Source organism: Solanum dulcamara, chromosome 7 (assembly GCF_947179165.1).
Source record: "Solanum dulcamara chromosome 7, daSolDulc1.2, whole genome shotgun sequence".
NCBI classification, from domain to species: Eukaryota; Viridiplantae; Streptophyta; class Magnoliopsida; order Solanales; family Solanaceae; genus Solanum; species Solanum dulcamara.
Window position 1 is genome coordinate 6701159 of NC_077243.1, and position 11067 is coordinate 6712225.

General features: G+C 33.7%; 2 protein-coding genes across 2 annotated transcripts; both read right to left on the reverse strand.

Annotated features, from left to right (window-relative positions):
• Window positions 1–607: 607 nt before the first annotated feature.
• On the reverse strand, window positions 608–4508 carry LOC129893773 (vesicle transport v-SNARE 13-like). Its single transcript, XM_055969159.1, has 6 exons — window positions 4364–4508; window positions 4014–4135; window positions 2619–2677; window positions 2345–2533; window positions 1252–1422; window positions 608–1006 (listed from the first exon to the last, which is right to left on the reverse strand). Exons 2-6 carry the CDS (start codon window positions 4105–4107, stop codon window positions 854–856), a joined length of 666 nt encoding a protein of 221 aa, XP_055825134.1. The 5' UTR covers window positions 4108–4135; window positions 4364–4508; the 3' UTR covers window positions 608–853.
• A 4059-nt stretch (window positions 4509–8567) lies between these two features.
• Window positions 8568–10331, reverse strand: LOC129896778 (probable xyloglucan galactosyltransferase GT11). The gene has a single exon (XM_055972744.1). It carries the CDS (start codon window positions 10329–10331, stop codon window positions 8568–8570), a length of 1764 nt encoding a protein of 587 aa, XP_055828719.1.
• Between the last annotated feature and the right edge of the window lie 736 nt (window positions 10332–11067).

The following is an 11067-nucleotide window of genomic DNA, read 5'->3' on the forward strand; positions in this document are numbered from 1 at the left end:
TCGGGGAGTTTTTTGTGGATTTTTTTATCTGACATAAGCAAGCTTAACCAGAAGAGCAGCTTTCCGTTGGCAAAGTAGTCAAAAGCCACAAGGTGTGATATTTACAGACTGTTACTGACCCATGTTCGTAGATGAGTTCCACAGGTGAAAAATGGATCTCTACGCTAAAAAAAAACACTTACCTATACCCACACACATACTTTACACCCAAGTGTTTTCTGAACATATGTACATAAAGGAATATATTTTACGTAAATTTAGACAATTCTTTCTAAGCAATATCAGACGGATCCTTATCAGAGATGCTAAATCTCATTTAATAGCGTAGGTTTTCAAAGGGGGAGAAAAAAGTACGGTAAACAAGGGCAATCAACTCTTACACTATACAGGGGATCTGAAATGCTTTATCTTTTTTAAGATAATAATTCGTCTTACCTCAACTCTTAGGGATGAAAAAGTTTTCTAGATGACCTTAGTTGTTATCTGATCCAATCCTTTGGAAAGATAACAATAACAAGTCAAGAAGTTTATGGAAAAGAAGAAGAGGGGTATATGAGTGGGCTAAAGCAAAGGGCGAGGGTGATGAAAAGAAGGGAAAGAGACTAAATTGGTGCACAACATTGAATACATTTTACTCATTTCAGATAAGGATCACCAAATTCAAACATAATAATAGACAAACACGGGAATTAATATTATGAAAATTGCCAGTATAAGAAGCACACTACCAAACCACACGACACAGACCGCAAATTGATGCAACTAACTGTGAAATCAGAAGCAGTGTGTCCATAGAAAAATGTTTTTCTGTAACAAATGAGAAGCACGGAATTCCTGAAAGCCATCCATTGAACTAATGGGCGAGCTTGAAGTAGAGAACTAATAGGATAGCCAGGACCAAGACAGCAATGATAGTGCCGATGATCCATTTGTTCCTGCTCATCCTTCTTGACATTGTAGTCAGTATCTTCTTGCTCCTACTAATATTATCATCCACTCCATGAAGCTGTGAAGGAAGAAACTTACTGATCATTGCATTTACATAATTACACATGTTAATCTCAAGCTTATTCCACAGATACCTTTTTTTTATTAAAAGCAAATTTTAATTAGATCTATCAACCACATGATCTAAAACATTCACGATAATGGCATATCAGAATTGGAGGTTTTCCCTCTGTTTGTCCTCCTAGTTTCATAACATGTTTAGGCTGATTGGATATGATAGACAAAAATGAATAGATCGTGTACCGTGTCATGTGCATGCAGAAGAGACTGACGTTGTTGATGCAAATCTTGAAGAATTGAGACCCCCAGATCCTCGGTTTCTAGCATTGTCTTTCGACTATCCCTGATCCTGTCGCTTGAACGGTTCAATCTCTCTGTTGACATCATCAACCTTTGCCTTTGATCAGCAGACACCTGTATGGCATTAGATCAAAAAATATTGATCAAGCGAAAGCATAATTTCTAATGAAGCGTCAATCAAAAAGTGAGAAAGTTTTCACTCTCGCATATCAACTTGTCCAGCATAATATATCCTGACAGTACATTGATAAAGGAAATGATTGCTCGAAAAGAAGACTCAAGCAATGACCTTGCAATCAGGGACTTCTATAACTTAATGTTTCTCCTTCCAAATTCTATGAATATTCTTTCCCTCATGCGACATTCCAAACGTATTTGACACCATTCCACTAGTAATCATATCCTATACCACTTTCACAACTTTCAAGAATATAATTATAAGCTCATTTAAATGTAAGATTTTAAGTCGATGTGAAGTTGCTCTATCAGATTTAATTATCAACTATTAGTTTAATGTTTTTTTCCAATATCACCAATATAGTACAAATCAAATTAACATCTTAAACCTTGTGCCCAATCGAATGCCTCTATCATAAAATGGAATGGACAGAGTAATACAGGTTCCAACCTGCTTACAAGCTTACATTACTTGTTCTCCCTTGACATAAATGACACCACACTGGTTAAACTTCCCTTGTAAAGGAAAACCATTCAAACAATACAAAAGAAGGGGCAAAAATAGAACCTAAAATTGATATAGACCACAAAGAGAAAGTTGAAATTGTAAACCAATAAAGTAATACAATGTGAGAGAAGCACTATAGGTTCAGATGCCTGGAAAACTATGATAGTCAGTCTGTGCAGTACAATTATATGCATGCCACTAGGATTGAAATAGCAATTAGCAGCCTACATTTAACAAGAAGGGAATGAGAATCTACTTATGCAAAAGCTATAAAGGACTAAGATCAGCTTATTGTTCTTTCATGAACTGACTAGCTTGATTGTTGAAAGCACGATAGGTAAAGGGGATTACCATGTTAGCATCCGCCATTCCCGATTCCAACAATTCATCCCTTGCAGCTTGGTTTGCATTTGCTGATGTGATTCTTTTCACTTCAGTTTTTAAGTTGTTCAGATCACTCTTATATTCTCTCAACTTGGCAAGAAGTGTGGCTTTAACATTTGGAGGTAAACTCCGAGCTTCTAGGTCCATTTTGCGAATCTGGAAATGAGGACAAAAGAGCATTCAAACCAAAATACTTCAGAAACAAGCAAAATCAGGTTGTGGCCAAAACTTTATGAATTACCAATGCTTCAGCATCATCTAGGCCAACTTTTATTTCAGACACTTTCTGTTTCTTTTGTTCTGCAAGTTGAACAAAAGACACAAAAACAGTTTTAAAAAGCAACAACTGAGCTAATGGTCAAAGTGCAAAAAGCATACAGTAAAACTATAGCAGAGGTCTGAAACAGGCAGAAATAGGGTAATCTCAGGTTAATGAGCCCTGTGATTGAGAAGTAACAGAAGCAACTAAAAGGCAACCAACAGACCTCATGGTAAAAATGCACAAGAACACAAAAACAAGTAGCTACAGAGGTTTGAAATGGAACTCAACATCAGTTTTTGGAGTAGAATTCAGGAATTCGACATCAAGAGAATGTTATATCCTCTTTTTACAAGATCAAGAGAATGTTAGCCAGCATTATCCACCCCAATTTTGGGTTTTGTATTCATGTAACTTTCTTGTTATGAGATACTTCTATAAACAACAGTACAACAGTACTGAAATAGTGGTATGTATGATGCCAGACAAAGATTATTACAATATATCAGTAGTGATATCATCTGGAACACATAAAAAGTAATGCCAAAATCACTTTCAGACACTCCAATTGCCTAATGTGTATCTAAAAGAAACTTGTTATCTTGGCCTCGCACATGTATTATCTGCTCCCACTGCTAACTCTATATTTCTCATTTTGGATGTCTTATTCTACACCATCCCACTAGTGGGATTTCACTGAGTATGTTGTTGTTATTCTACACCTGCTAAAATAGCTTATGCTTTTTCACAAAAATCAATTGAAATGCTAACACAGAGAGACTACACATTTTGGAATATTAAAGGAAGTTCCACAATTAAAAAGAACATTTTCATGATCTTCCCAATTGCTCAGTTGTTTACAAATCTCATCCATTTGCCAAAGTTAAAATATACAGAACTGACCAGCAGGAAAACACTGAGCTATGACAAATTTAATGAATTAGCCAAATAACCAAAACAATCTAACCAACTTTAGTAAAAGCTATAGCCACCACAGATTGATATTTTATTTCCATCATTAAAAACAAATTGGTTTTACAAGACATGTTGTGTAATCCAGCATGAAGAGCAGTGCTATTTATTCTTGTAATTATTCTTTGTGATTTCAAAGATCAAACAAATCTTTCAGAAACTTTTTTTCTAATTACTCTGGTGTTTGGGCCAGCTTGTGTCCTCGACTAATTCACGGGGTACCTGCTACCTCCCACCAGCACACGACCCACCAGCACACGATCTGTAACTTTATCCACCAAGGCTGATGGAAAGAAATCGTGCAGAAACTCTTCAGAAGAAACAACAATGCATTTTTCTTTCTGTTTAGGGCAAGTAAAAGAAGCATCTTTCAAAGAAAAGGAGACAAATGACTGTTTTTCTCACCTCCATCGAGGATAGTAGCTGAGTTGCATTTCTTCGTTAAATTAGCTGAAAGCTCACAGTACTGCCTTTCATATCCTTCGAACACCTGACTCATTCTGCCCCTTCTCAAAGTTCACAAATACCTTCAGATCGAAGAAACGACCATAATTTCAGCCAAATTAACAGTATCTTTTTCCTCTAAATTAGGCTATCCGATAATATAATAATACACTAAATTTTTATCCTTTGAATCCACCGTAATCATGATTCTTAGATTACCGAAAAAATCAAACCCGAAAGATGCGATAATTTCGCGAATAAAAGTAGATTATTCTATTAAAATCAAATTCACATAGCAGATCGGAACGCACCTTGATTTGATCGGAGAAAGGAAACAAATACGCCGGCCGGTAGGCAATCGGAGACTTGGTGGGAAGTGCGTTGGCACGGTCTGTTGGAACAATCGCGAATAATAGAATGATTATCCTATTGGAGATCATTCAAGCACTATGTTACATGTTCAAAAGACTTTATTACCCTTAAAAAGTTTTCCCCTTTTTTCTGAAAATTCTGAAAACAAATAATAATTGATCGCACGTTTCAAATTGAAATATTGGATGCACATTATATAAATGTTTTATCCCGTAAAACCTCACTAAATTAATATAGATAGAAGTTAGGACCGAAATATTATTATTTTATAAAGGTATTATTGAGTGTTTTGAGATTTAAAAAAGGTTAATTTTGATACACAAGTCATGGAGTTGAAATTAAAATCCAAAAGAAAAAAACGTCATTTTTTAATGAAACCATCTGTTTAAACATCATTCATGAACTTGAGGTTATGATTAATGATCTCGATTACTGCAATAAAATGGACTTCAATAATTTATTGAATTATCGGAGTGAAAATGATACATGTTCAGAGGTTTAGAGCTTAAAAGAAATTGTGGATACCATTGAAAAAAAAAAATATTGTTGATGATGATACAATACCTTTGTAAACCAATTATGCGTAAGGAAGCACTTATCGCATCTAAAACTCTTTGCAATTTTATGATTCAGTTCGAACAAAAAACAGTGGAACTTTTAGATGCAATAAAAGTTAGAGATGAGCTTTAACTAGATTTAAATTTTAACAAAATACAATAGAATCATATTTCACTAAATTGTCTTAGATATATTTGTAGTTTTATAAAATTATTGATTTATAATATTAATGGACCATATATTTATAAAGGGGTCTTCTGAAAATATGTTATTTTATTATCTTATTGAAATGAGTAATTTTTTTCATTAGCCTAAGTCGGGACCGGATGAAAATATTATCTAAGAGAGATTAGATATGCATTTTGTTTACCAAGACTTTTTTAATGACAAAGAAATTTTCAATTTGCTATTTTTTTGAGTGAGTGTAAAATAAACGTTACTCCAATGTAGTTACTCACAAATTATACAGGAAAGATAAATCATGCTAAGTGAGTTCGTGCGATGAATGAAATATCAAATTACAATAATAATTAAGTAATAAGTTAGTCTAACACTATCACTTCAAACATGAATTAAATTAATTAAATTTCTTCTGTCTAATGTTCTAGAGCACAACTAACACATATGTTGCTCATACTAATGCATTCATTTCTTGTGGATCATACTGTTCAATTGAAATCATTTTTTCTTTTTTTACAAAAAGTATAAATATAAAGTGAAAATTCTTTAAAATTTTAACAAATTTTGAATTTGAACTCATAATTGTAAATATACAGTGATTTTAATGCTAAGAATCTAAAGATTCAGTCCATCAAATTCAAATTTTGAGTCTGCCTCTTCAGTATGTTCTGATGATCCTAATTAGAGCCAACAAGCAGGTCGAGCTGACATAGGCACATATATGATAGTCGACACAATTTATCGAGTTATCCAACACCTATTATACAAAGGCTCTTATTAGAGCTAAACCAATGGCATGAATTGTCCTAGATATAACTATCATAATAAAATTGCGCGAATTGTCCTTAAAATGAATTATAGCAGCGCAATTTTAATCAAGTGGTTAGTATACAAGGTTGATCCTGAAAGAAAAGTTAACAAATGCTGCTACGTAAAGTCAAATTCAAAGAAGAAAAAAGTAGATAGAAAAAGTAGGTAGAAAAAGGAAAAGGAAAGGAAAAGAATTTCCTAGTATAATTGAATTTTCCTTTTCCTAAAAGGAAAACACAAAATTTTCATATATTTGGCTAGTCATTTTTTTATAGGAAAAAGTTTGTGACTCTATAAATATAAGCTCATTCCTTCTAACATGACAGCATCCACAATTCAGAGAGAGAGAGAGAGAGAATAAAAACACAAAGAGAGTTATACAGCAAAATAAATATTGTAGTCTTGAGTGTACTCTTTAGTGAGTTGTTTCTTTTACAAGAGAGAAGTGTTAATTGTTGTTTTCTCCTTGTATTTGAGAGCGGTGTACTCCATATCATAATAGTAAAAATCCTTCTACCCGTGATTTTCCCCCTCTATTTGTTTGAGGGTTTCCACATAAAATTCTCGTGTCTAATTTATTTTCATTATTTATTATCATATCAATTTTAGTTGTGGTGCTTCCTCCGCCAACAGATCCTGTAATATGGCCATAGTTTGTGAGGTAGCTCATGTCCCTCTCAATTGAATGTGTTGGGCTTGCTCGACAGGCAACGCTTGTTGGGCCCATGTAGTTGTTTGTAACATTTGTTTTGTTATTGTGTTAGCTGGCTTCTTATTTAGCTCCTTCTCCCATCTTATATTATTGTTAGAAGACATAATATATAGGGATACTCTTGGTTTATAAACTTGTAACTAAAGAATGATCATCTTCATGTGTTTGAACTATGAAAGTCGGAATAGGATAGTACTCATTTTAGGATGGGCTTATTATAGACACGTAAATTTTATTAGATTTAATTCATACAAAATTTGAATTAAATTCATGTTCTTTTGGGTTGAATAATTAATTTGGGCTTCACAAATGCATAAGTCCATCTTATTAAAGGAAAAATTACTAGGAAAAATATTTTTTAATAAATAATTACTGATTTTAGCGATATTTTTTATTTATTATCATTTATAACAATATTATGATATATATATCATGTATTAAAAGTGAATTGTGCATGCAATATAAATGTATTATAAGTGTTTTAAAATATATTATACTTGTTTGGTAAGAAATTGACATAATGTATTATGAGTGTATTAAAGTATGTGATAAATATATTATTCATGAATAAAACTTGTATTATATGAATTTTATAAATTATTCTCGCTAATATGTATTGAAATTGTATTATAAGTGTTCAGTGAAAAAAAATATTATTGCTATAAATGGTAAATATTTTTTTTAATGTAGTACATTTATGTAAATTTTTCTATATTAAATTCAATTGCAAGGTCCATTTTATCTTGGGGTCCAAGCTCATGCCACATGTCAAGATGACTTGACATCCTAGTCAAGTTAAAGACCAACAAGAGGATGTCACGAGTTGAAATGATGTGACGATCCTGGTCAAGGTTCAACAACTAATCAAAAAGCAACCTTATCATATAGTATTTGTGATAAACTTCAAGACCTACATGAATCAATTAGAAGAAGGCAAAAGAGTTCATTCACATTTGGACTGCCTCCCCCTACGACTATAAATAGGAGGGTTACATAATTTTCTAAGGACATTCTGCAAGCATTGGAGAAAAGCTACAACACTAACTACATAGTTCTTCGAAGGAGTGGTCAATAGAGTTCTTCCTGGAGATCGACTTGAAACGACGAAGCGCTTTCTGACGTTCCTAGAGATCAAACATATCTCAAGGAAGTCTACATCCTCTTGCATTCGAGAAATACGGTACTGCCGGTCCTCAAATTACGGAAACATATTAAGAGAGAAGAATCAAGAAATCAACGGAACTTTACTCACAAAGATTCATCAATAAAATTACTTTTTCTTTCATTTATTTTGATTGCAGTTAATTTTCAGCACTACGAAAATTTGTTGCAAACACTTACTACTTAGATGTTTTTTCAATTGATTACTCAACATTTATGATGGACATGTTAACTGATGTTAGAGGTGCGTCCTTTCCGATCCTTTTGTGTTAGGATTTGTCTTTCAATGCTCTAAAGACCACACTTGATATGGATTGAACTGCCTCACATGACCTAAATCAAGCTCATGTACTGCTTTGATGAGCAAAAAACACAATCCTTAAAACATACTGCAATCTCCACCGGCCAAAAATCGAGATTGAAGTGCCAAATATTTTCGTCAATGTGAGCTTTTGGAAAAGATCAACATGATATCTCTAGAGTATTCTCTGAGAACTCAATTTTGACAAATGAGAAATATGACTTGAATATTTGAGAATCATCGTTTTTCTTTAAAGAAACGAGGAGAACTTCCATGTCAATCTAAACCGTATGAAAAATCTTTAAAAGAAGGAATAAAAAACTCTATAGGGTATACAAGATATGAGATAAAATACATACTTTACATAAAACTAGCAAGCTAGAGACTACAACTAACTTGCAAGAATTTTGACAAATGATTTTTAGTACTTCTCTTTGGTGGTTCTCAAAAAGAAATGATCCCACTCATGCTTTTCTAAAGTCCCAATAGTATGATACTTCCAGCTATATTCTTCATCAAACACCATACTAGAATTCTTTCCTTGTCTCATTTCTTTTCTCATTACATCCACTCTTTCAAGAACCCCTTTGACTGCCAAATCAAATGCATCTTTAACTGTCTCCAATCTTGATCTTGGATCTGCATAAACCACATTTGGTATAAGCTTTATCACTTCCTCTCTCATTGCTGCTACTTGTGATTTTGGTATTTTAGATAGTACATTTTCAATGGTCACTTTCTTTTTCCTAACATCATCTTCCGGAATAAGCACCGAATACTTGGTGTAGTCTTTTGGTAAGTGCCATATATATTGGACATACGCGGATCCAGGAGTGAAAAACACCGGGATACAACCAGCCAAAATTGAATCGAAAGTAGACCTCCTAGTGAACGAATCCCCTGAGGGTTGTAAGCAAAAAATTGAACTTTGGAACAGCCTCATTACATGTACCGGCTTATTGCATTTGTTGTGTAAGTCCTTGCACTCCAAGAGCTTGCATTTTCGCCTCGTGGCTGAGCATTGTTCCATGATCTCGCTTCTGATTGATTCCTCAAGTTGGGGACGTGGAGCCCCCGCGAACGAAAACAACACCTTCCTCCTTAACCTCCTCATCCTGTTTTGCCACTGGACTACATCACTGTCGCTTGAAGGATGAAAATAAGTTGGGTATGGGATCGCGAAATCATTTCTGTTCCAAGGACTCGATTCGATTGTTAAGATTGTCATGTTCTGTGCCTCAGGCAACAACATTAACTTGTTCCCCCAAGCTGCATCCTCCTCAATACCTCTCCTAAAATCCCAAGTAATTCTCCCAGCAATCATGAAATGATCTCTCCCCCACATTGTCTCCCATTCGGGTTTTTCTTTAAGAAATTTCGCAACTTCAATTGAACCTGCATCTCTCATTGATGTACTGAAATCGTCCCATAAATACCTCGCTACGTCGAATCCAGCATAGTATGGCACGAAAACTGCTGATGCTTCCGAGGAATCATTCGTTAGACAATCGTACTGTTTCATTCTGTTATGAAACAGGACTTCTAACGAAAATTGATTCGTCGTAAACCAACCTTTATTCGAAAAAACTCGTTGGGGGTTTCCAAGATCAGGGCCAAGACCCATGTTCACCAAGTATTGACACATATCTTCCCATTTGTTCAACAATTTACATTCCTTCAACATATTGTCATTGAACTTACTAGGTATTTCTGCAACATAAATATATCGTCCTGCACACGATTTTTCTTTTACTCCCTTGTTATCGTCCTCCTTTTCGATTTTCTCAACCTTTTTTTCTTCTTTAGGGGGTTCATTTTTTCTCAATAATGGCTCCAATTCTTTTTCGAGTTCCTCCAAATCAGGTAACACCACATTGTCGCTTTCATTAGATGGCGATTCTTCCTCCTTGGATCGCGTATCGTTCTTTATAGCATCAATCGTGGTGGCATTATCGATACTTGTAGAATTGAAATTGGAGCTCACATTAACATTTTCGTGATGAAGAGGAGGAATAGAAGTTGGACGAAAGGATTCAATTGAATTCGCTTCGTATCGTGACGTTGTTACAATACCAGGTAGAGAAGACCAATCAATTCCATAAAGCAATAAGTACCAAGAAACAAACAAAAAGAAGAAAACAAACCAAAATTTATTGCGAGACCTAGTTGTAAGGGAGTTATCCATCTTGTTTACAAATGTTCTTGTTCTAATTATCTGTTTTGTATGGAGCATAAAAGGTGCCTTTTGGCTTTGATCATGACGAAAATATAATAAAATTGATGATTTGGTAGATAACTAAGGGAGGTAAGATGCTATAAAAATGCTTCTTCTGTTTGGACTATTCATATGATTAGTTTAATCACTCTTTCTGACTCAATTATTTTCATTAATCTGGGTTATGCCACGTGTAAATATCAATTCTTTAACTACTCGCTAACATTTGGAGGACCATAATATAGATCAATGTTGTTCAAATGCTAATAGTAGTAACAAACATGAGTCTTGAAGCCAAAATGGTCACTTTTTTCCTCCAAAATGTATAAAAGGACACTTATTTTTGGAGTTAATCAAAATAGACACATCGCTCAGTGTTGAGAGATATATATTTTACTTTAACTGTCGTTTAACAGCATCTATTCTTTTACATCTTACTTACTATTGAGCGATTTAAGTGAAATTTTTTACGTAATATTTTTGTAATATTAATTTTAAATCTAAAAGTTAGCGTTTTATAAATTAATTTTCCTATATATGAATTTTTAAAAATAAAATTTATGTTAATTCTACTATAAATTATAATTAGATATAATACAATTAATCTTCACAAAAATAAAAAATGCAAACATAATAAATTATTAAACAAATAATATAACATACTTTAAAATAACCGAAAACAATAAACATTCAACGAAGTAGTAAT

Coding starts and splice junctions, on each gene's coding strand:
- LOC129893773 (XM_055969159.1), bottom strand. CDS start 4,107: ATGAGTCAGGTGTTCGAAGGATATGAAAGGCAGTACTGTGAGCTTTCA. Junction 2,534..2,618: donor TAGATGATGCTGAAGCATTG/GTAATTCATAAA, acceptor CCTCATTTCCAG/ATTCGCAAAATGGACCTAGA. Junction 1,007..1,251: donor TTCTGCATGCACATGACACG/GTACACGATCTA, acceptor CTTCCTTCACAG/CTTCATGGAGTGGATGATAA.
- LOC129896778 (XM_055972744.1), bottom strand. CDS start 10,331: ATGGATAACTCCCTTACAACTAGGTCTCGCAATAAATTTTGGTTTGTT.